Source organism: Panthera leo, chromosome D3, assembly GCF_018350215.1.
Source record: "Panthera leo isolate Ple1 chromosome D3, P.leo_Ple1_pat1.1, whole genome shotgun sequence".
NCBI lineage: Eukaryota > Metazoa > Chordata > Mammalia > Carnivora > Felidae > Panthera > Panthera leo.
Window position 1 is genome coordinate 23253732 of NC_056690.1, and position 26262 is coordinate 23279993.

Here is a 26262-nt window from a genome sequence, read left to right on the forward strand (position 1 = left end):
CCTACAAGAACCAGTTTGTAAGTCTAGAGGGACGCCTGGGTGGCTCAGTTGGTAAAGCATCTAACTCTTGATTTTGGCTTAGGTCATGATCTCAAGGTTGGTGAGACGGAGCCCCACGTTGGCCTCTGCAGTGACAGCATGGTGCCTGCTTGGGATTCTCTCTCCCCTCACTGTCTGCCCCTCTCACGGTCATGCATGTGCAGGCACACGCTCTCGTTTTCTCTCAAAATAAATAAACATTTATTTTTTAAAAAGTCTAAAAAATTTAAGACGCTAATCTAAATATAACTTCTATTTGTCCATTTTGAAAAAAAATAGATACCAAATACTTCCATTTACAAGATAAACACAATGGAAAAAGTGGTAACAATGGTTTTCCTGTGCAGTAAGTGAATAATGGGCTCCATTAAAATCTATTCTGGTTGGGGTGTCTGGGCGGCTCAGGTGGTTAAGTGTCCAACTTCGGCTCAGGTTGTGATCTCATGGTTTGTGGGTTTGAGCCCTGCATAGGGCTCTGTGCTGACAGCTCAGCCTGCTTTGGAGTCCGCGTCTCCCTATCTCTGTCCCTCCCCCGCTTGCACTCTGTCTCTCTCTCTCAAAAATAAACAAACATCAAAAAAAAATTTTTTTTTAAATCTATTCTGGTTAATCAAAGAGGATAAACAAGTATAGTAATGAAGGTGTAAAACTGACATGCCCAGACTCAAGGTGTGGTATCATCCATCACACCACAGAAGTGGGCTCTTGTGTCTCATGAACCGAAATTGCAAAACTATTGAGCCGTTTCCTGTCACGATTAAAGGACACCTCACACCTAATCAGCCATTATTTCCCAACACAAGGGAAAAGGGAACACTCCAAAAAAGAGATCAACTTCTCTGTTCTACCAAACACAACCCCTATATTTCCCATCTAAACCTGGGCAAAAACCTCTTCGCAAAAAAGACCACCTCCAATCTCTTGCCTGTCAGTTTCTGCCATAATCAAACGCAGCCAGTAATTTTCCTCTCCTAATCCCCCAATCATCTGTTAGTATGCCAAATATATTTAAATTAATGGTTTCAAGGGATGCCTGGGTGGATCAGTTAGTTGAGCGTCTGACTTCTGCTCAGACCATGACCTCATGGTTCATGGGTTCGAGCTCTGCATCGGGCTCTGCACTGGCAGTATGGAGCCTGCCTGGGATTCTCTTTTTCCTTCTCTTTCTTTGCCCCTTCCCCACTTGTGCTCTCAATCTCTGTCTCTCTCAAAAATAAATAAACCTTTAAAAAAAAGTTTAAATTAATGGTTTAAAGGCCCTCCACCAATTACTTCCTCTCTCCAACCAATTACCCTGTTACAACCCAGCCTGTGCCCTCCCAAGTCAGCAAACCTATTGCTTCCATTTATCCAGAACCAGACCTTACTAAGGTCCATTCCTTTATCTCACCATTGTCCCCTTCCCCCATACAACGCCAGGTACATGAGTCAGTATGTACTTTATATACACGGGGAAAATGAGGTGTTTGTCTTTCTCCAAGATCCCTGTCTTTCCTCCAGTCTTACAGATCACAAACTCCTTGAAGGCAAGGTTTACTATGCACACCATACACACACAAACAGACACACACACACACACACACCATGCTGTAAGTCTCCCAGAACACAAGCAAGTACTGCATAACCTGTGGCCACTCCATAAGTGCTTGTGGTTGGCTGATGATGTGGATGATAATGATGATGATAAGTAGATGAGGCTTCTGAGTAGAACAGTCTTCTAAGTAATGATTGCAATGAAGCAAGAATTTATGATACTCCTTATTAAAATTCTAATTGCATAATTGGGCCTTAAGGTATACATTTTCCCCCTTTGGTGACACACTGATTTCTTTTCTCTAAAAATACCTTGGCAAAGAAATCCAAATCTTGGAGAGCCAACCAAGAAAAATTTCCATAGAACAAAAGAAACTACTAAGAAACAAATCACAGCACCTTGGGAAGCCACAAAATGGAGGTTTTAAACTCTAAGTCTTTCAAAACTAAGTGAATTATAGTTTTCTGGGGGAAAAAAGTCCTTATGTTTGTAGCTTCTGGCATGTTTCCCGCTACAGTGGAAAGAAGGTATGGGAGCAGCAGTGAACCCAGAGAAGGGATCTGTATCCTAAACTCTACTTCTACCATACACAAGCCTATATATAACCTTGAGTGAGCCATGCAACTCCACTGGGCCTCAGTTTCTTCCTCTGTCAATCTCCTATGACCTCTGTGCAAGGTCCCGATTTTATGATGCTATGAAAAAAGATGAGGCATTTCAAAGTCAGCTGACAGAGCAAAAAGAAACAATACAGTTATGGTGCTATAAAAGCAATACAGTCCCCCAAAAGCAAAGGAGACAATCTCTATCTTTGGAATTTAGCTCACAACATGAGAGCAATCATAGCCTTGTCAAATAGCTATAAAACACCCAAACCTGCTGTGTTGGGAAAGTCACTTAACCTCTTTGGGTCTCAGCTTCCACAATCATCAAGTGGTCTTTGAGGATTAACACCCTCTGAGTCTATGAGCTTGAGATGGTTTTGTATAAACCATGTAGCACTTTTTCCACTGTTATAATAATTTTCTTTTAATCCTTTAACATTCCATTCTATATCTTAAAATCATTTTCAGGGATGTAAATGACACTTAACATTTAATTTATGTGTGCTTTCTACATTCTTTCTCCTTACTCAGGGTTTGCCATTGCTACTGTGCTCCTTACTCCTAATAATCAAGAGCTGTATTAATAATAAACTCTCTAATGTAACAAAAATGGTCATTGTAATGTGACTGAAAAATAACTTTTTTAGCACCTAGCACCCTGTTGATACGCAGCAATTATCAATAATCACAAAATGTTGAAATACTGAGAATAATAATTCTGCAGAGAGCTACAAACAGGAAACACTTGGTGCAGGTAGACACAGAGCTAAATTTTAAATGTCTAAACGTGAGGTAAAACTAGTAGACTGAGGGATGCCTGGGTGGCTCAGTCAGTTAAGCATCCGACTCTTGAATTCAGCTCAGGTCATGATCTCACAGTTTGTGGGTTCAAGCCCCACATTGGGCTCTGCACTCACCGCATGGAGCTTGCTTGGGTTTCTCTTTCTCTCTCTGCCCCTCCCCCACATTCGCTCATGTGCGCGCTGTCTCTCAAAATAAATAAATAAATATCAAAAAACAAACAAACTAGAAGACCGAAACACAACCCATGACTAAGTATTATCCAGCCGATTAACTCCTCCTGCCCCAGGATATCACAAAAATTACAGTTTGTATTTAAAAGCACACTCTTTCAAAAAAGCTCCTGGCAAAACAGCTGGAGCATAATCCATCCGTGTAAATGAGCTCATGGAGAACCCCAATTCTAGCCTAGAAAGAAATTGTAAACATTCGGGTTCTGTTTCTAGCTTGACCTGTCACAGTGGTCTGTGATTAGGACACTGATTTAACAACACTGGAAGGTATAGGTAGGAGCATACAGGGCTGGTAAAAATGTCCTGCAGGTGGATGAGGACGACTGTGGGTTGAAGACTTCTTTAACATATTTATGAGACTGATTTAATCTCCAGTCAATATGAGTAGGACACTAGATAAAGACACTGTTGCTGAATTTAAAACTACAGATCAGTTCAGATAAGTTCAGTAATTACTCTGGGCTTCAGTTTTAAGTTTTATCTGAAAGTCAAATTATCAAAACGCCTAAAGATTGAAACTGGGAAGGTGGATGGGGGAACCATAAGTAATGTAACTCACAAGGAGCTTTTGTGACTTTTCCAAAGCTCAGTCTTTTCTTTTCTTTTCTTTTCTTTTTTTTTTTTTGCAAAGAAGCAAAAAGTCAAATAGTGTTGAGGGCTGGAAGAGAAAAAGGACCCGATGCCTTTAGAAATGATGTTCTCTGACCCCACCTAGTGGTGGCCGGAGTGATTTCTAGGCTGGGATAAGCACCTTGAGTCTCCGCACTGGTGACTGAAGATTTGATTAAAGATTTTTTTTCCCCTGAGATCAGCACCAGTTTGGTAATAAATTTTTATGTGCTAAAAATGTACTAAAACATGTGGATTTAGAATCTAAATTAGACAAAGCAAAGACGGGAGGATGGCACACATCATCCTGTAACAAACCAGAGAAGCCTCATCACCAGCTGGCTAAAAAGATTAGCAGCTCTGAGAAAATTCAACTCTGGGTTTTTAAGAACTCAAATGCCTTTAACTTCTGAAATTAAAAATAAACAAGCACCAAAAATGTTCTTGGACAAAATGCAAAACTAGCATGAATAATTGGAGAAGTCGTCAAAAACAAAGAACAGAGAAAAATGACACACTGGGGACAAAAGAACAGAAAACAAATATGGCAGAAATCAGAAAAGAATCCTGTTATCACAGTGGGCATCAAGAGATCAATCATATAGCACATCACAAAAAAAAAAGATCCTTAAACAGAAATATGGTGTAGGATAAAGCTCATTATATTTAGACTAATTCTGGAGTCGAGAGAGCCTACATTTACAAAGGTGTGGATAACCTGAAGAAGATTCAAAGAAAATAAAAATGATTAAAGGAGAAAATCTGTAGTGCCTCCAGCGTGGGACCCTTCCTCTTTACTCCCACACCCCCAACTCGTGATCACATGAGAAGCTAATGTCTACCAAGTGCTTACTACAGTCAGGCCCTGGGCTAAGTGTCTATAAAGGTCCACTGCACTCATGCCTTCAAACAATCCTGTAAGTAAAATACTATTATTCTCCTCATATTACAGATGTGGAAATTGAGGCTTAGAGAAGGGAGTTCAAGATCACTCAGGCAGCAGGTGGCAGTGGCAGGGCTTTCACCCACACCAACTTACCCCTTCTATCGGGATGTCAGCTCTTGTTCCCTAAGCAATATTGTTCCTGTCCTCCAGCAGATTTTTCTCACACCTACATGCTCAAATCCTGAGATGGCTTCCTACCTAAGAAGGAAATATGAAAGGGGGAGGTGTGCAATGAGCTGCTTCTGCCCAGATCACCTAAAATAGGATGTTAAAGCAGAGGGCCTTTGAAATCAAATTCTTTCCTCTCATTTTTCACCCTAAGAACTGAGGCCTGGGTTGGGGGAAAGAAGAGACATGCCCAAGATCACACAGAGCAGCTCTGCCTAGAAGCCAGGGGTTCAAGCACCAGTTTCAGGGCTCTCCCTGGTGTTATACAAGTAACACCCTGACTACAGCCCCGGACCAGACAGAGGAAAGTGAGCTGACCTCCTGAACCCAAGGCTGGCCATGTCTCACCCAAGAACTGCCTCCTGCTTGGCTGGCCTTGACAACTAAGGACTGGCTCTAGACCTCAGTACCTCCTGAATCTTGGGCCTAATAGGTCTCCTGCTCACTCTTTGTCACAGAAGACCCTGAGCCCTGGCCTCATCCTCCTGGTGCCCACGCCTTTGGATTCAGCCTAGTTTTGTCCCAGGCTCCAGCTAGTTCAGGTTTCCATGTGACACCCAGCCCAGAGAGGTTGTCTTCTAACCGGGCTCCTTGTTTCCAAACTCTTCCCAACCCCACCCCCAAATACTTCAAATCATTCTGCGTGGAGACCACTTTATTTATTTTTTTATTTTTTTAAGTGTTTGTTTATTTTTGAGAGAGAGAGACAGAATGTGAGTGGGGGAGGGGCAGAGAGAGAGGGAGACAAATCCAAAACAGGCTTCAGGCTCTGAGCTGTCAGCACAGAGCCTGACACGGGGCTCGAACCCACAAGCAGTGAGATCATGACCGGAGCCGAAGTCGGATGCTTAACCAACTGAGCCACCCAGGTGCCCTAAGACCACTTTAAATCACTCTCCTAGTAAAAACCTCAAAGCTCCCCCACTGCATTTGATGAATACAAGCTCCTTAATCTGGCCTTCAAAGGCTTCTAGTATCTGTCCTGAACCTAGGAATTTAAACACATCTCTCTTCTCTTCTACCTCAAACCACAGGATTGTATCTTATAACAATTGCAATAAACAAAACAATACTATTGCCTTTGCTCAGGTCACATCCACTGATCCGTACACTCTTCCCCTTTATCTGTGGACACAAACCTTCCTTCAATCCCTGGGGGCAGTTGTTCCCCTATTTACCCCACTGCACGGTTTTTCTTCTCTCTCTCTCTCAACAGGAACACATCCTCATCTGATAGATAGATAGATAGATAGATAGATAGACAGACAGATAGACAGACTCCTTTGCATTATCTTTTCATGTGTATCCTGTTTCTCTAACTCGATTATGATCACCCTGGAAATCTGGGACCTTCCCTCTTAAATATCTTTCTATGTGCTCCAATGCCCTAAATATTAGGTACTCCAAAACTGAGCTGCACAGGGGAAAGGGGATGGAGAAGGAGGTGGACTTCAAAGAAGTTAAATAACTGACTTTTCAAAGTACATGAAAAGGCCTCAGAATAGAAGGGTTAACCAATTGTTATTCATGTGGACACACCAAATATTAAGAGAAGACATCAGGCTGAATATAGGGAAGAACATTCTGACCACAAAGCTTGTTAAATATGCAACTAGAAAATATTTAACTGTTGCAAAATAAGCTTCATCTTAAGCCAAAGGCAAGGAATTCCAAGTAGATCATGGCAAGTGAAAAGGATTCACTTATGGAAAATGTACATTTGATTCAAAGACAAACCAGACACTGAGGCAATTTAGCAGAGGCTGTCAGTCACATCATCTACCAGCCAAAAACTTAAGCCCACTGGCAAGTTTACAAAATGGTTTTGAAATGGTATCTTACACCAATTGCAATAAATAAAATAATACCATAGACAAATAGTTGAGTTAGGAAGTTCTTTGTAAAATCTCTTATTTCTACTTTCTTTTTCCTGTTTACCAAATATCAAAGTTCTCTCCAGGTTTCTAATGGTTTCTTTCCTTTTTCTACTTGGAGCTTCCTATGTGGGTAGCATAGCTTAACAGAAAAAGAGCCAGCCAGCCTGGAAGAGAGATGACCTGGGTTTGAATCTCAGCCCCATCACTGGTAGCTATGTGGTGGTCTTGGGCACAAAGAGGGGGGAACACTCGGGTGCCTGGGTGGCTCAGTTGGTTAAGCTTCCGACTTCAACTCAGGTCATGATCTCACGGTTCGTGAGTTTGAGCCCCCAGCACAGAGCCTGAAGCCTGCTTCAGATTTTGTGTCCCCCTCTCTCTCTGCCCCTTCCCCACTTGTACTCTGTCTGTCTCTCTCTCAAAAATAAACATTTAAAAAAGGGGGGGGGCACTTGAGCAGAACCTAGAAGGAGAATGAGAACATCTGTGCCAGCAGACAAGTGAGAAGGACATTCTATGCAAACGCACAGCAGTATGAAAAGAGGTACTTTCCAGAAACAGCAACCAGGACAACAGGCCAAGAGCAAAAAGGGTAAGTGAGGAAGTGTGGGAGAGCCTGGGAAAGGGAGCCAAATGCTGAGAGGCCCTGGATTTACTTCCTTTTATGTAATAACCTGTATATGGAACTTACCTGTGCCAGGTGCTAGTCTAAGCACTTTACCAATAATGACTCGGTTTTAATCCCAGTACCAATACCCCATACAGGAAGAATTATTATGCTCTCCATTTTACAGATGAGGAAACAGGCATCTGAAAGGATTAAGGAACCTGTCTAAGGGTGCTGAACTGGTTAGGGCAGAACCAGGGATCAGGATCCTAAGACCATGCTCTCCCCAGACAACACTCATAACCTCTAGGCTGTGCTGCTTCAGAGCCCTGACAGGAAACTGGAACTTGAGCTAAGACCTTCCCAACTGACTTGAAAACCTAGTTGTGAGGTTCAAATAAGTGACTGCTAGCCTCTTGGTCATTATTTTTTTTAATGTTCATTTATTTTGAGAGAGAGACAGCCCACGCATGAGCAGGGGAGGGGTAGAGAGAGAGGGAGAGAGAAAATCCCAAGTAGGCTCCTAAGCCCAACATGGGGCTCAAACTCATGAACTGTGAGATCATGACCTGAGCTGAAATTAAAAGACGATGCTTAACCCACTGAACCACCCACGTGCCCCTCATCGGTCATTATTGAGATTCTCCCACTGTCCTCTTCTTTCTCTCTCAGAACAAACGGTGGCTCTGCTGGGACTTTATGCAGGCTATTTGCCCTGTTGGAGCCTCCAATTCCCACTCTGAAAATGAAGCCAATGACAGGATCTCCATCCTAAGCAGGTCTTGATCACCACTAGGTCCACACTGGTACTCAGTAAATATCTGTTGAGTGAGTAAGTGAATCTATTCCAAGTATCAAGTGAGATAGTACATTGTAAAGCATTTAGCACAGCACCTGGCACACAGTAGCTGCTATTCCCTAGTCCTTCCTCCTACAAAAGAGCAGATATGGGCTCCAGCAGATGGCAGCACCAGCCAGTATATATACCCTGCTTCTTTCACCCTTCACCAGCACAACTGCATCCATCATTCACCTCGGACTGCCCACGTCCTAGATGTGCGGCACCCATGCCATCCATGGGGACTGCTTAACCCCCATGGAAGAACCCACAGATAAGGCAGAAACCTTTCTTCTGAAATAAGAAGTTTCTCAGTGCCCTCATATAGAGTCCCATTACTATCTACAACTAAGCAATGAAATGACCACCACTGCCCTTTGGGGATTTGCATCCTAGAAGAGAAGCATTTACCTATATCTTGGGGTGTCTGGGATGTAACATCTTACTGAAAACACCAGAGTTCTTTCTGTTTTCCTCTTTCCAAAGTTTCTACTTTATGTCCATTTGTATGTTGGAATGATCTGTAATGTTGGTGTTTAATCCAATCACAATCCCACTGGGGTATGTGAAAACATCTGGGATATCAACAACCAACAGGAGAAGGCGGCTTTGTTTCCAATGTAAGATGGTATTAGAATCTCTCACAACTCAATTTTGAGAAATTTTTCATATTTGGCTCTTCTTACTGATAGATTGAATTATTAGAGTAAAATTCCAGCCTAGATAAGAAATAACACAACCGTTTAGCCTCCTGGCAAATTACGTTCAGCACCCACTTTCTCAAAATGACAAATATCAAATATTTCAAGTGGAAAAATCCTCTAAAACATCAAGCCAATTGTGCAATGCAGCAAGTAGTGCAAGAGATTTATTTCCTACCTCTGCGGCAAAAAAGTCTGAACTTATTAGCATAAGGTAACATGATTCATATGTTAACTAACACTGGTTCTGAAATTGAGTCCTCCTTGGACCACCACCTACCTGTATGCCTCAATGAAGAATTCCTCAAGTACCATCTCTCCACTTCTTTTTTTTTTTTTTTCAAAATGCATCTGCCATCTCCTGGTATCGGCACCTTGCTCAGTTAATGTACAACATAAAAATAGGGCAGGAGAAAGTCTAATAGTTTCTCAGAGCTCTATCATCATAAGTCAAACTACCATAACTTTCAACAGAATATCTGAACATCTTCGTTTACAAACAGGTATTTCCACTGGCAAGTCAATGAGATGCAACTGTTTGACAAATTGCAACAGGGCAGTGACCACAGTGACCTGCACCTCCTACTGTAGGCCAATTATACTCCCTTCTAAGTTCTTCCTTTCTGCCTGGCACTATGTATTCCAGGAATCCCTATAAAACCTTGCAGGGTCAATAGTATTAGTTCCATTTTACTGATGTGGAAACTGAGGTCCAAAGAGCTTCAGTATCTTACCCAAGCTAGAAGTTCAGCTGGAATTCAAGTCCAGGTCTAACTTATTTCAAAGACTATGCACTTTCCACTAATGCTTTGCAACTCTCTGGACTAGCAGCACCATCACTGTTTGAGAGTTGAGAATGTGTTAGAAATGCAGAATTCTCAGTCCTACTGCATAAGTACAGAATGAGAATTCTCATTTCATCAAGATGCTAGGCCGTTTGCTGGCATATATAAGTTTGACAGACTATACTATACCATTATGCCTCTCTGAATATCACTACTCTTATCTTCTTCTATAGACCAGTGGTTCTCAATATGGTGGCAGGGAGAAAAGAAGGGTGTCCTTCTCCCCCTCCACCCCCCACCCCGGGACACTTGACAATGTCTGAAGACATTTTTGGTTGACATGACGGGGAGCACGGGGAGGTGCTACTGGCATCTAGTGGATAGAGTCCAGAGATGCTTCTAAACATCTTACAATGCACAGGACAGCCCCCACCACAACAAAGAATTATCCAGCCAAAATGTCAACAGTGCCAGTGTTTAGAACACTGCTATAGTTGATAATATTGTACATCCTCTTTGGGTCTGGGTCTGTTTAAAAAAAAAAGAAGAGATTTTCATGGTAAAACTATGGCTGAAGAAATCTCGTACAAAATCCCTTTCCTTACTGGTCAGTCTCTCACAATCTCTTACAACATTTATCTCTTTTTTTTTAAGTTTATTTATTTTTGAGACAGATAACTCGCACTAGAGTGAGGGAAGGGCAGAGAGGGAGAGAGAGAACCCCAAGAGAGAATCTTTGTACTGACAGCACAGAGCCAGATGCGGGGCTCAAACCCACGAACCGCGAGATCATGACCTGAGCCAAAATCAAGAATCAGATGCTTAACCAACTAAGCCACCCAGGCACCCCTCTCACAACGTTTGTCAACTAGCAACTTAGATCAGGGGTTGCCTGGCTGGCCCTGTCAGTAGAGCATGTGACACTTGATCTCAGGGTTGTGTGTTTGAGCCCCACACTGGGTGTAGAAATTACTTAAAAAGTTTTTAAATTAAAAAAAATTAAAGAAAAAAAAAAAAAAAAGAAACTTAGATTAGGGATCAGCAAACTGCGGTCCACAACACAAACCTAATTCACCACCTATTATTGTGCAATCTGAGAGCTAAGAGTAATTTTTACATTTTTAACAAAATGTAAGTTTTTAAATAACATTTCATCACTTGTGAAAGTTATATGAAATTCAAATTTCAATGTTCACAAATAGTTTTATTGGAATAAAGTCATGTCTTTTGTTTCCATTTTGCCAAAGGCTGCATTTTCTTTAACATAGCCTGAGATATAATTCATGTACCTTAACATTCACCTATTTAAAGTGCACAAGTCAATGGTTTCTAGCATATTCATAGAGTTGGGCAACCATCACCACTGTAAATTTTAGAATATTTTCATCACCTCAAAAAGAAACCTTGTACCCCTTGGCTATCATTTCTGTATTCCTGCACTTTTCCCAGCCCTAGGCAACCACAAAACTACTTTCTATTTCCCTAGATATACTTCCAAGGGAATAATTATGTGAAATATATGAAACAATATGTGTTCTTTTGTGACCGCTTCTTTTACTTAGCATGTTTTCAAGGTTCATCCATATTGTAGCATGTATTGGTATTTCATCCCTTCTTAGTGCCAAATAACATTCCATTATATTGATATACCACCTTTTGTTTACCTTTTCATCAGTTGAGGGACATTTGGGTTGTTTCCACCTTTTAGCAATTATGAATAATGTCACTACGGACATTTGCGTCCAAGTTTTTCTGTAGGCATATGTTTTCATTTCTCTTGAGTAGATACCTAGTAGTGAATTGCTGAGTCATATGGTACTCTATATTCAACAGTTTGAGGAACTGCCAGACTGTTTCCCAAAGTGGCTGCACCATTTTACATTCCCACCAGCAGTGTATGAGGGTTCCAATTTCTCCATATTCTCGCCAACATTTGTTATTATATGCCTTTTTTTGATTCTAGTCATCCTGGTGGTTGGCTCTCATTGTGGTAAAGTGGTATCTCATTGTGTTTTTTATTTTCATTTCCCTGATGACTAATGAGGGTATTTTTTCATGTGCTTATTAGCCATTTGTGTATCTTCCTTGGAGAAATGTCTATTCAGATCCTTTGCCCATCTTTTTAAGCAAACTCTATGCCCAACGTGGGGCTTGAACTCACAATCCCAAGATCAAGAGTCACATGCTCTACCGAATGAGTCAACCAGACGCTCCTCCTTTGCCCACTTTTGAATTATTTGCTTCTCATTACTGAGCAATAAGAGTTCTTTATATGTGTTAGATGTAAGACCCTTATGAGATCTATGATTTGCTAATATTTTTTCTTTTCATGTTCTTGATGGTGTCTTTCAAAGCACAAATGTTTTTAATCTCAATGAAGTTTATCTACTTTTTCTTTTGTTGCCCATGCTTTTGTTGTCGTATCTAAGAATCATATGCCAAATCCAAAGTCATGAAGATTTATCCCCATTTTCTTCTACGAGTATTACAGTTTTAGTTCTTACGTTTAGGTCTTTGGAGTTAATTTTTGTATGTGGTGCAGAATAAGGGTTCAACTTCAATCTTTTGCATGTGGCTGTCCAGTTTTCAGCACTGTTTGTTGGTAAGTCTATTCATTCCTCCACTGAATAGTCTTAGCACCCTTGTCAAAACTCAGGCAACCATAGAGTATGGGTCTATTTCTGGACCCGCAGTTCTACCCCATTGATCAATATCTCTCTATCTTTATGTGAGTACTACACTGTTATGTACTATTATGTTATGGTTGTTTTGTAGTAAGTTTTGAAATAAGGAAGTATGAGTCCTCCTACTTTGCTCTTCTGTTTCAAGATATTTTTAGCTATTCTGGATCCCTTGCAATTTCATATAAACTTTAGAATATTTATCAATTTCTACAAAGTAGTAAATGGAAATTCTGATGAGGATGGTGTTGAATGAGTAGATTAGTTTGGAGAATACTGCCATTTTAACAATGTTAAATCTTGTGATCTATGAACAAAGGATGTCTTTCCATTTATTTAGATCATCTTTAATTTCCATCAACAATGTTTTACAACTTTCAGAGTATAAGTTTTATACTTCTTTTGTTAAATTTGCTCCTAAGTATTTTATACTTTCTGGTGCTATTATAAATAGAATTTTCTTAATTTTCATATTGTTCATTGCAAGTATATAGAATTACAAGTGATTTTTGTACATTGCTCTTATATCCTGCAATCTTGCTGAACTTGTTTATTAGGTCAAATAGTTTTTTTAGGGGATTCCTTAGAGTTTATATACATACTCATGTTATCTGTGAATATATTTTTATTTCTTCCTTTCCAATATGGACACCTTTTATTTCATTTTCTTGCCGAATAGTCCTGGCTAGAACCTCCAAAACAATATTGAAGTGGCAAGATATCCTTGTCTTGTTCCTGATCTTAGCAAGTAAACATCCTTCTTTCACTAAGTTAGCTGTGGGTTCTTTACAGATACTCTTTATCAGGTTAAGGAAGTTCCCTTCTAATCCTATTTTGTTGAGTGTTTTTTATCATGAAATGCTGCTGAATTTTGTCAATGCTCTTTCTGCATCCATTGAGATGATCATATGATTTTTGTTTTTTATTCTATTGATATGATGTATCACATTAATTCATTTTCAGATGTTAAACCAACCTTGAATTCCTGGAATAAATCTCCCTTGTTATGACGTAGGATTCTTTTTATTTGTTGTTGGATTCAGTTTGTTAACTGACGTTATATATATAAACGTATATATATATATATATATATTTTTTTTTTTTTTTTTGAGAAAGACAGAGAGAGAGCCAGCAAGGGGAAGGGGAGAGAGAGACAGAGAAAGACAGAGAGAGACAGACAGACAGACAGAGGGAGTCCCAAGCAGGCTCCACAATTCCAGTGCAGAGCCCCCCATGAAATGTGAGATCATGACCTGAGCCGAGATCAAGAGTTGGACACTTAAACAACTGAGTCACCCAGGTACCCCATTCCATGTATTTTTTAAAGTAATTTCTGAGCTAGCCAGGTGCCCCATTTTGCTTCCATATTCATAAGAGATCTTGTCTCTAGTTCTCCTGTGATAGCTTTGTTGGGTTCTGGTATTAGGGTAATGCCAGCCTCATAAAATGAGTTGGGAAGTATTCCCTCCTCTTTTTTTTTTTTTTTTTTTTTTTGGAAGAGTATGTTAAGAATTGGTATTAATTGTTCTTGAAATGTTTGGTGGAATTCAGTAGTGAAGCCATTTGCGCCTCTACTACCTAGAGCCTGGACCTTTGTGGGTATTTTTATTACTGATTTAATCTCTTCACTTGTTATAGGTCTATTCAGATTGTCTGTTTCTTCTTGAGTCAATTTTGGTAGATAGCATCTTTTAAGGAAATTGTCCATTTCATTAAGTTATCTAATTATTTGGTGTACAATTGCCATTTTAGTTTAGTTTTCTATGTGTTTCATGTCTTTTTTGTTTCTCTATTCCTCCTTTACTACTTGCTTTTTCATTAAGTGAATATTTTTTAATGAAGGATTTAAATTTATTTAATGTTTCCTTCACTATACTTTTTAAGTGTTTGGGGTTTGCTTTGTTTTTAGTGGTTGTTCTAGGGTTTACCAGATAATCTTGACTTAACCAAAATCAGCTTCAGATTATACTATCTTTTTTTTTAAATTTTTTTAATGTTTATTTATTTTTGAAGGAGAGAGAGACAGAGTGTGAGTGGGGGAGGGGCAGAAAGAGAGGGAGACACAGAATCCAAAGCGGGTTCCAGGCTCCAAGCTGTCAGCACAGAGCCCGACGCGGGGCTCAAACTCACAAACCGTGAGATCATGACCTGAGCCGAAATCAGACGCTCAACTGACTGAGCCACCAGGAGCCCCCAGACTATTCTATCTTAATTCCAGTGATATATAGAAATATTATTCCTATATAGGTCCTTTCCCTCTTTTTTGTAAACTATTGTTCACATATATATATATATATATATATATATATATATATATATATGTGGGGGGGGTGTATGACATCTACTAAAATTATATATATAGTTACATATATAAAATATATACACATTGTTGCATATATATAAATATACATATTGTTCACACACACACACACACACACACACACACACACACGTGACATCTATTAAAATTATAAACCCAACACCCAACAATACATTGCTATAGTTATTACTTTACCATTTGTGGCCATTTCCTTAGCCCATTACAGCTTTGCTCCGATCCACCTCCTTTGTGCTGTTATTGGCAAGTATACCACCCATAAATTACGTTTGTAGTAATAGGCCCAACAGCACATTATATAGGTATTATTTCATACAATTGCTCTTTAAGTCAGTTAGAAGAAGGGGTGCCTGGGTGGTTCAGTTGGTTGAGCATCCAACTCTTGATTTTGAGTCAGGTTATGACCATAGGGTCGTAGGATCAAGCCTTGCATTGGGCTCCATCCTGAGTGTGGAGCCTGCTTGGGATTCTCTCTCCCTCTGCTCCTCTCCCCCACTTGCACATGCACTCATTCTAAAACTGAAATAAATAAATCAGAAGAGAAAAATATGCATTTCTACTGTCTTTTGTAATTATATAATTACCTTTCCTGGTGCTCTTTTTTTTTTTTTTTTTTTTCATGTAAACTTGAGTTATTATCTAAAGGCACTTGTTTTCAGCCTGAAGAACTTCCTTTCATATTTCTTGTAAGACAGGTCTTTGAGCGACATCTCCAGTTTGTCTTTATCTGAGAAAGTATTTCACCTTCATATTTGAAATAGCCATTTTGAAATATCCAGCTGTGCTGGATATAGGATTCTAAGTTGACAGGTTTTTTTCTTTGAGCACTTTGAATATGTTATCTTTGAGCACTTTGAATATTCTGGACTCCACAGTTTCTGCAGATAAGATAGTTGTTAATCTTATTGGGGTTTTCTTGTATGTGACAAGTCATTTTTCTCTTACTGCTTTCAAGATTTTTTGTCTTTGACTTTCAGCATTTTTACTATGATGTTTCTGTTTGTGGATCTCTTTGCATTTATCCTCTTTGGAGTTTATTGAGCTTCCTGGATGTCAAGACTATTGTTTTTCCATAAATTCAGAAAGTTTCTGCCATTATTTTTTAAAATATTTTTTTTTCTCTTTCCTCTTGTGGTATTCCTCTTCCACATATGCTCTTAATGATTTCTCTGAGGCTCTGTACATTTTCTTCATTTTTTTCTCTCTGTTCTTCAGCTTGCATAATCTTTACAATTTTCTCTTCAAACAGGGTAATTTCTCTACTTTGAGCCCCTCTAATGAATATTTTAGTTCAGTTATGGTACTTTTCAACTCCATGATTTTCATTTGCTTCTTTTCTATAATTCCTGTCACTTTACTGATATTCTCTACTTGATGCAAAAAATGTCATTAGATCTTCCTTCTTTAATCATGTTTTCCTTTAGTTCTGTGAACATACTTGTAACGGCTATTTGAAATCTTTTCAGCTAAATCTGACATCTGGTCACTCTTACAGGCAATTTCTGTTGCTAATCTTCCACTGTATGGGTCATATTTCCCTGTTTCTTTGTATGCCTCATAATTTTTTGTTAGAAATCAGACATCTTAGATAATATATTATCTAAATAATATAGATACTGGACTGTTTCTCCCCAACCCAGCCCTAAGGCTTATTATTGTTATTTGTTTGTTTCTTTAGTGATGGGCTGGAATATTTTAGTGAAATCTATTTCCTTCACATAGTATTAAGACCTATGATGTTGTTCCTCAGGAAGGCACAAATTTGGTTATGGCCACAGTCATCCTGCAGTGACAGTGTATAGTAGGACTCCTTCTCCTTCCCCTGATTGCACCCAGCTGTTAAACTCCATTAATAGTGTTTTACTATTCTATTATTTCATTATGCCCTGGGGCATAATTTGCTCTACAAAGTAATTCAATCAAAGGCTGCTCTTCTGAGGGAACAGTTTATTCAATCCCATGTGGGTTCTTTCCAGCTGTCTTATTCTGATTTTCTCCTGCAAACTAGCTGGCCTACAGTTTAGGTAGCATCTTCATTAAATCTACAATCTCCTCCCAATTGCCCTTCACCAAAACCTCTACTGCTTGTAAGGGTTCCCTTAGGCATAAACTTCTCCACTTTTGTTGCAAATGAACTAACTACCTTTGGGAAGAGAGCAGGAGCTACAGGTTTTAAAGACTTCTCCCAACAGGTAAAATCTCTAAAGGGGGGGGGTGGGGAGGGGGGGCGGCGGGGGAGGGATACCAGCCAGAGGTTTTCTCAGTTTGCCTCTCCTGGCACAGAACCACCACTGCACAAGCTGGGGCTGGGAAAAGAGCAACTGGGTCCCAGTAGTCTCAGTATGCCATGCCCAAGGCACAGCTCCCATTCTGTAAGTAGGAGCTGGATAAAAGACAGAAGCCCCATCTTTCAACTATTCACACCTGGGACTTAGTCTCAGCAGCAAGAAGCCTTGCACAGGATAAGAAGCACTTCAGTCCTGCTCCTCCTGGGAAGAAAGTGGTTTGACAGGGACCCAGGGGAAGAGGGAGCCCTGTGTTCTGTGTTGCAGCAGTCTGGAGTGGATCTTCCCCTTGGTATGTTGGAAGTGGGAGGGAGGTAGTAGCCTTGGTTCAAACACCATAGACTCTCACCTTTCTTAGCAAATTTTCATAGATTTCCTTGAATAGATTTTTCTTCATTTGATGAATGTTTGCACTTAAAACCATTTCCAGAGGGTTTAAATAGTTGAGTTTTTTTAAGTGATTTTCACCAGTCTTATCGGGGAGTTCAATGGAGCTCCTCACGCTGTCAGGCTGGAAGTCGATCCTAAGGCTGCTTTTGTACTACACTAGTAGAGCTGAAGGGCTTAGTAGTTGTAACAGAGATCCCATGGCTTGCAATGCTGAAAATATTTACTATGTGGCCCTTTACAGAAAAAGTTCCCAACTCCTGACTTAGGTCGCCGTTGCCAATGCTGTTGGTTCATAGAACACACTTTGGACTAGCAAGGACTTGCATTTCTTGAAAGGCAGTATTGTTTTGGCTAAAAGTTTGACCTAAAATCCCACTCTGCCACTTACTAGATACATGGCTTGGAGTACCTACCTCATTGGGTTGTTGTGAGAATTAAATGTATGAACGTCTGACATTTAGAATGTATTCAACAAATGGTTAACTGTTATCATCATGATGTAAAATAAACTGCACGAAAAATAAGTATTAGACATCAACTCTTTCCTTAAAGAGTTTGTTTCCCAGAAAATGGTAGCTTTGGAAAAGAGAAATAGGTATAGAGTTTCCACTCTACAAAACGCAACTTTTAATACCTGGGGCACATAATAATATCTAATGAAGTAAAAAAGACCATAAAGCTGGAGCTTAAGCCTGACAATGAAAACCAGAATTCTCCACTACGGATGGTTCCAGCCTCTTGCAGTAACAATGAATGAGAACCGTCAGGAAGTGCTTCCAAACCCAAAAACCCTGGGGGGGCGGGAAGCAGCAATCATCCTTAACATGAAGATTTGGGCCTAGATGGCTCCTTCCGGTTCTGGTCGACTCTGTCTACGCTCAGAGATGATACAAGCTGAATCCCTCAAGCTTCCACCTGGACTGTCACCGCCGCAGGGGCGCCCCGATCGGTGCCAGACCCGTGGCAGGGCCCGGCGAGCGGGGATTCCACCGGATTCCGCCCGGCTCCCCCTTACCGCAGCCCGTCGGGGCTGCCAGCCGGTTACCTCGCAATTGAACTCCATCTCGGCGTCCATGGTGACGATCCGCACGGTGAACGTCTTGGGCTGCTTCCTCTTGAGCGAGCTGAAGCTCATACGGGAAGCGATGGCCCCAGCCATGGCGCGGGGCTCAGGCCTGGGACCCTCGCGCCCCGAGACCTGCGCTCTGGACCGGTTAGCCCCCCTGGAGGAGCCGCACAGGCCTCAGGGCCACCATGGTGGCCGGCTGGCCGGCCGAGGAACTGTCTGGGCGGCGCGGGCCCCCAGCGGCCAGCATGGGCCGTGAGGACCCTGCCCCGGGAGCGTAAAGGGGAGTCGGGGGGCGGGCCCTTACGGCCACGGGGACGAAACACGAGCCAGGACCGACGGGGTGGACACGGCCCGGCGCTCAGGGACTCGGGCCGGGGACGCTGGGGACGCCCCGGCACGGGGCCCCTAGACGGCAGCCGGCCAGCCCCCGCGCGCCTCTCAGCGGCCAACAGAGGCCTCGGGGCCGCGCTGCGGCCGGGCGCGCACGTGCGCGCGTGGCTGTCACCGTCCTCGCTCCGCGCGCCTGCGGGAAGCGTCCCCTCCCCGCAGACCCCCGCCTGCTCCCCGCCCCGCCCTCAGGCCCCCAGATCATTACACACAGCGCAACCGAACCCCGCGGCTACCGCCCGGACTCCGCAGTTGGCTGAGCACTCCTAGGGAGGCGGGACTTCTCCTCCGTTCTCCCGGCTTCAGAACGACTCCACCAATTGGAAGTTCCGCTGTGATTGGAGGCGCGGGCTTGGGCTCGGCGTTGAGTGGCCATAGCGGCAGTCACTCCGAGCGCTTTTGTTCGAAAGGAGTACGCCTACTCTAGCAAGACTGGTTGAGGAACCGGAGTCCGGCGCGCCTTTCCCCGGGAACCACGTAGAGGCTGGTCGCCGGGTGCGGTTGGTCGGTAAGGGACTGCACTTTGAACCAAATGCGCTCCCAGTGTGGCGCCCCAGGGAATCGTGTTTCTCGGACACCCGACGGATAATCCAGCTTGGCACTTAATTGCATATACTGACCTCTGTGTTTCTCAAACTTTTAAATCACGTGGAGGCCGCTTAGATCGCCGGCATTCCCCCAGACCCTTGTGCTTCTCTTTAGGAGAAATAGCGTTATTACCAAGGAAGGGTAATAAGTGTATCTGCCTCGTGGGGTTGTTGAGGAATTTAAGGAAGTTAATACATATAAACTAGGGTAAATACTAGGACATAGTAGACAGGGCGCATACTAGGTTGAATCTTATGGAATTGCTATTTTTGTAGATACAAAATGGTCGAAACATGAAAGCATTTCTCACTTTGTACTCTGATTTACATTTTCGAGCCACATGTTTTTATTTTTTAGATGTCATCAAGTTATAATGGGTGTACTGTGAGGCGGGGGAATATAGCTTTCTGTATTTAAAAAATAAACCATGCTTTTAAATAATAATTGAGTAGAGACAATTTTCTCTTTTGACTGAACAGGAAGCAGTCCACAAATATTAACCATCATTAGCATCACCTCCCCTACAGATGGGAAAGAGGTGCCGCATGACAGAGACACCTGCTATTACCTAGATAGAAGAAGCAAAGATGGGAATCAAATCCAGATTTCTCCCACCCAGAGCCTGATGGCATTACCATTGTGCTGCCCTGCTTCCCTGATTGTGGCTGCCAAGCTGCTGCCTGTTGTAGCCCCAAGTACCATGAACCACAGTTCCCTAGCACTCAGCAGACACTGTTGCTGTAACTATACAATAGCATAAATCTCCCGCTTCCCCACAGGCCCCTGTGGTGCCATGAATCACCAGCATTTGCTAGCACGCCCAGGAAAGCTGCTGTGGGGGAACTTTATGTCCTGTCTACTGCAAGCAAATTCTCCCCACCAAAATGATTGTTCAGGGCAGTGTGGGCTTGGAGTGAGAGTGTCTTCATTTTTATTGCTTCAGTTCTCTGCAGGTGGGAGAACTAGGGTGGATTCTCCTAAGAGCTCCCCACAGGGGCAACAAATCAGGGCTTTAACCCAGAGCCAAGACTGCTGACAGAAAATAGGTGATTCTGGGATCCTACTGAGGAGTAGAAAGAGGATGTAGATCAGACAGCAGGGGTCAAAATGACATTGATGGCCAGTAATAGCTCGTTTTTATGGAAGGCTTACTAGGTGCTAGGCACTGGGCTAATTGGCCAAAGATGCCAAATTTAAACATTCTTGGGGAGACACCCAGGTAGACACATGGGTCTGGATCTCAGAAGGGAAGCCAGGACCTGGAATAAAAATAGATGTAATGAAATATTATTCTGGCATTAAAAGTGCCATTCACAAAGAATAAACACAGATGATAACAGTACCTACCTGATAAGAGTATGAGAAGGAATAATTCAAGCAGAGCTCATTAAGAAAGATGTGGGGGGGGGGCGCCTGGGTGGCTCAGTCGGTTGGGCGTCCGACTTCGGCTCAGGTCATGATCTCGCGGTCCGTGAGTTCGAGCCCCGCGTCGGGCTCTGTGCTGACAGCTCAGAGCCTGGAGCCTGCTTCAGATTCTGTGTCTCCCTCTCTCTCTGACCCTCCCCTGTTCATGCTGTCTCTCTCTGTCTCAAAAATGAATAAACGTTAAAAAAAAAATTAAAAAAAAAAAAAAAAGAAAGATGTGGGGGTGCCTGGCCGACTCAGTTGGTATAGCATGCAACTCTTTTTTTTTTTTTTAATTTTTTTAATGTTTGTTTATTTTTGAGAGAGAGAGAGACAGAGCATGAGCGGAGGAGGGGCAGAGAGAGAGCGAGACACAGAATCTGAAGCAGGCTCTAGGCTTTGAGCTGTCAGCACAGAGCCCGATGTGGGGCTCGAACTCACAAGCGCTGTGAGATCATGACCTGAGCCAAAGTCGGACGCTCAACTGACTGAGCCACCTAGGTGCCCCACAACTTTTTTTTTTAAGTTTATTTATTATTTTGAAAGAGAGAGAGAAAATGAGTGGGGGAGGGGTAGAGAGAGAGGGAGGCAGAGGATCCGAAGTGGGCTCTGTGCTGATAGCAGAGAACCTGATAATAGGGCTTGAACTCATGAACTGTGAGATCATGACCTGAGCCAAAGTCAGACATTTAACCAGCTGAGCCACCCAGGCACCCCAGCATGCAACTCTTGATCTTGGGGTAATGAGTTCAAGCCCCACATTGGGAGGTAGATTGTACTAACAACATCAACAACTACATATATATGTGTATATATATATATATATATATATATATATATATATATAGTTGTTTTTTTTTTTTTAATAATTAAGGGGCGCCTGGATGGCTCAGTCAGTATAACATGTGACTCTTGATCTCAGGGTTGTGACTTTGAGCCCTATGTTGGGGGTAGAGATTACATTAAAAGAAAGAAAGAAAGATCTGGCACATTGACACTGGTTTATAAATACCTGTTGAATGACAGGGTAATAGGACATAGGGAAATACTGAATGGTCTCAACTATGGGAACAATATTAATTACTACAACATATTAAGTGCTTACCATATAAGATGCCCCACAAAGGGCTTTGCATGCTTTATTTCCTTTGATCTTTGTTGAAACCCTATTTGGTAGGTACTATATCCCCAGTTTACACATGAGGAAACCGGCTAAGGCTGAAATGAGCTAATTTACCCAAGATCCTAACAGCAGTGGTTCAATTTGCATTTAGGACTGTTTTAAACTAGATGTCACCTTAGTTATATTTCGTTCCTCCATTCTTCCAGAAGAACAGTGGCTCCTCTCAAAGTGAAGTCCATTCCCTTCAGGAGACATTTAGCAAGGTCTAAAGATTTTTTGTTGTTGTTCCTGTATTTTTGGTTATTGCAACTAGGGGATGTTCCTGTACACTATAGCAGAGGCTAAGGATTCTGTTAAACATCTCACAGTGCACAGGACAACCTCCCACAACAAAGAAACATGCAGCCCAAAGTATCAATAGTGCCACGCTAAAGAAATCCTGCTCTAGAATAATGATCCTTTTAATTGTTTTTGTTTCGTTTTGTTCATACTCTTTCAAGAATCTGATGAAACCAGTGGATTTTCTCCACAGAGGAATACACACAACCCCAGGCGCCTGGGTGGCTTGGTTGGGTGTCCGACTTCGGCTCAGTTCATGATCTCACAGTTCATGAGTTCGAGCCCCGCGTCGGGCTCTGTACTGACAGCTCAGAGCCTGGAGCCTGCTTCGGATTCTGTGTCTCCCTCTCTCTCTGCTCCTCCCCCACTCACACTATCTCTTTCTCTCTCATTCAAAAATAAAGATTAAAAAAAAAAGGAACACACACGCGCATGCACAAAATTTTGCACGTGGTTTTAGAAGGTTCATGGAAAGAGTCCTCCAAAGCATATCTATGAGCCCCAGATTAAATGAAGTCATTGCCAAGATTTGAATCGACCTGTACCAGATGCTGCATGTGAATTCTAGATTGGAACCTGTCTGCCAAAAACTGGACTTTGTTGGTTTTGGAATTACTTTTACTATACGTTGGCATGAAGCCAATATCCCACACCATGAATGTGATAAGAAACAACCATGTGGAACTCTGTCTTTACAGTAGAGATTTAGCTGACTAAGGGATACACAGCTCTCTTTCTATGAAGACCCACAAAAGAAATATCCCTTAAACTCTAGCACCTATACTTCTCATGGGAGACTGGTTTGCTTTCTCTTTTTTAATAAGTTTTATTGTGTTTTCCTTATCTTATAAGTAATCCATATGCATTATCAAAAAGAAATGGAGGGGGGCGCCTGGGTGGCTCAGTCGGTTAGGCGTCCGACTTCGGCTCAGGTCACGATCTCGCGGTCCGTGAGTTCGAGCCCCGCGTCAGGCTCTGGGCTGATGGCTCGGAGCCTGGAGCCTGCTTCCGATTCTGTATCTCCTTCTCTCTCTGCCCCTCCCCCGTTCATGCTCTGTCTCTCTCTGTCTCAAAAATAAATAAATGTTAAAAAAAAAAATTAAAAAAAAAAAAAAAGAAAGAAATGGAGGGACACCTAGGTGGCTCAGTCAGTTAAGCTTCTGACTCTTGCTTTCGGCTCAGGTCATGATCTCACAGCTTATGGGATCAAGCCCTGTGTCAGGCCTTGCTCTGAGAAGGCAGAGCCTGCTTGTGATTCTCTCTCTCCCTTTCTCTCTCTCTCTCTCTCTCTCTCTCATAGAATAAACTTAAAAAAAAGAAAAGAAATGGAAACTGCATAAGCAGTATGTAGGCATAATTCTAAAATACCCCTCATTCATCTACAGCCTTGTATAATCCTCCCTCTTGGGCATTGGCAAGATCAATAGATATGATGGGATATTATTCCTGTGATTATGTTGCTTTATATGGCAAAAGGGATTGTTTGCAAATATAATGCCCTAATCAGTTGTGTTCATCAAAATGGAGATTATGCCAGGTAGACACTGACCCAATGAGGTGTACTCTTTTTTTTTTTAATTCCAGTATAGTTAACATACAGTGTTCTATTAATTTCAGATGTACAATGTAGTGTCGGGTGAACTCTTTTTAAGTTTTATTTATTTATTTTGAGACAGAGCGAGTGATGGAGCAAAGAGAGAGGGAGAAAATCCCAAGCAGACTCCAATGTGGGGTTCAACCCATGAGATCATGACCCAAGCCAAAATCAAGAGATTGAAGCTGAAGCAACTTAGCCACCCAGGTGTACCCACATGAATGCTTTTAAAATGTTTTTATTTTTATGTATTTATTTTGAGAGAGAGAGAAAGAGAGAGAAAGCACTAGCAGGGGAGGGTTAGAGAGAAAGAGAGAGAGAATCCCACACAGGGATCGGCACTGTCAGTGCAGAACCTAAGGTGTGGCTCAATCTCATAGTCTGTGAGATCATGACATGAGCCAAGATCAAAAGTTGGATGCTTAACCGACTGAGCCCCCGAGGCACCCCCCAGGTGAACTCTTAAAAGGAGATTTAGGGTTCAGAGATAAAGGAAGTCCAGGAAATGAACTCCTTCTGACTTGGAAGAAAGCAAACATCCATGTGGTGAGCTGCCTATACAGCCTCAGAGCAAGGAACTCTCAGTGGCCTCTGGAGTGGAGAGTGGTCCCCATCTGAAAGCTAGCAAGAAATCAGGGATTTCAGTCCCACGACCACAGGGAGCTAAGTTCTGCCGACAACCTGAGTGAGCTAAGATGAGTATACTGACCTCCAGGGGAGAACCATGCAAATGGCTGACAATTTGATTACAGTCTTGTGAAACCCTAAGCAGAAGATCATACTAAGCCATGCCTGGATTCCAGACCCATGAACACTGTCAGATAATAAATGTAATTGCCACTAAATTTGTGGTAATTTGCAAACACAGCAATAGAAAACTGATACCAACAGAGAGAAACAAACAAAAAAAAAAATTATCTTTTTTTTTAATGTTTTATTTATTTTTGAGACAGAGAGACTAAGTGTGAACAGGGGAGGGGCAGAGAGAGAGGGAGACACAGATCCAAAGCAGGCTCCAGGCTCTGAGCTGTCAGCACAGAGCCCGACGCAGGGCTCGAACTCAACGAACTGTGAGATCATGACCTGAGCTGAAGTTGGATGCTTAACCGACTGAGCCACCCAGGTGCCTCTGACAAAAAAATTTTTTAATAAAATGTTTTATTTTGAAATAATCAGCCCCCTCCCCCATGCACACCTTCTACCCAGTTTCCTCGATGGCACTGCAACCAAGGACATTAGAAATAGAGCCAAGGCTGCAACCAGGATCAAAGGGTTTTTTTTGAGGCATCTTGGTGGCTCAGTCAGTCAAGTCTCTTGATTTTGGCTTGGGGCTCAGGGCTTGAGCCCGAATCAGAGCCTGCTTAGGATTCTCTTCCTCTCTCTCTCCCCCTCCCCCACTCGAACTTTCTTGATCTCTCCCAAAATAAATAAATAAACTTAAAAAAAAAAAAAAACGGGGGGTGCCTGGGTGGCTTGGTTGGTTAAGCATCCGACTTTGGCTCAGGTCATGATCTCACGGTCCGTGAGTTCGAGCCCCGCGTCGGGCTCTGTGCTGACCGCTCAGAGCCTGCAGCCTGTTTCAGATTCTGTGTCTCCCTCTCTGCCCCTCCCCTGTTCATGCTCTGTCTCTCTCTGTCTCAAAAATAAATAAACGTTAAAAAAAAATTTTTTTTTAAAATGGGCTTTTTCAATGCTCAGAAACCCATAGCAACACCCAGCAGAATTAAGTTACAGTTAATGATATAAAATGTGCTAGTACAAACTGCTAAATCTTATAAAGGCGAATTTACCCCAAACTCCCTCTCACTGCCCCAAAAATGTTTGGCTAAACTAACAAGTGAATGATAGTTACTCCTTTGCTACTGCATGAATGGAACGATTTCCCCTTTCATTTTGTTTGCAGTATTTGATTAAAACTGAAATAATCTCAGGGGCTCCTGGGCGGCTCAGTTAAGCATCCGACTTCGGCTCAGGTCCTGATATTGTGGTTCATGAGTTTGAGCCCTGTGTTGCGTGCTCTCTCTCCCTCTCTCTCAAAAATAAAGATTAAAAAAACTAAATTTCAGAAAATGTGCATGTCAATACCTCAGGAAGCTGCTGTTTTGGTAAACTGCATAGCTGCTATGAAAACACAGCCAAGTTGGGCGCCTGGGTGGCTCCATGGTTAAAATTCTGACTTGCTTAACCTCTCTCTCTCTCAAAAAAAAAAAAAAAAATTAAACTAAAAAAAAAACAAACAAACTCAAAAGAAAACCACAGCTAAGTCTCCACCAGGTGGGAGACACTGTAGTCACTGTAGTCCTGCCTGCATGGTTGACAGGACA

At 42.1% G+C, this 26262-nt stretch overlaps 1 protein-coding gene across 5 annotated transcripts in view; it reads right to left on the reverse strand.

Annotated features, from left to right (window-relative positions):
- NF2 (neurofibromin 2) overlaps positions 1–19060 on the reverse strand; it is an 80387-nt gene extending 61327 nt beyond the window's left edge. For 2 of the 5 annotated variants that reach the window (XM_042909651.1, XM_042909649.1), the window contains exon 1: positions 18480–19039. In XM_042909651.1, coding sequence (XP_042765585.1) covers positions 18480–18593 — 114 coding nt within the window. In that variant the 5' untranslated portion in view covers positions 18594–19039. Of the gene's footprint in view, positions 1–18479 lie in introns of all 5 variants that reach the window. The other 3 variants (XR_006195075.1, XM_042909650.1, XM_042909652.1) reach the window with 3 other exon arrangements.
- Positions 19061–26262: the final 7202 nt, after the last annotated feature.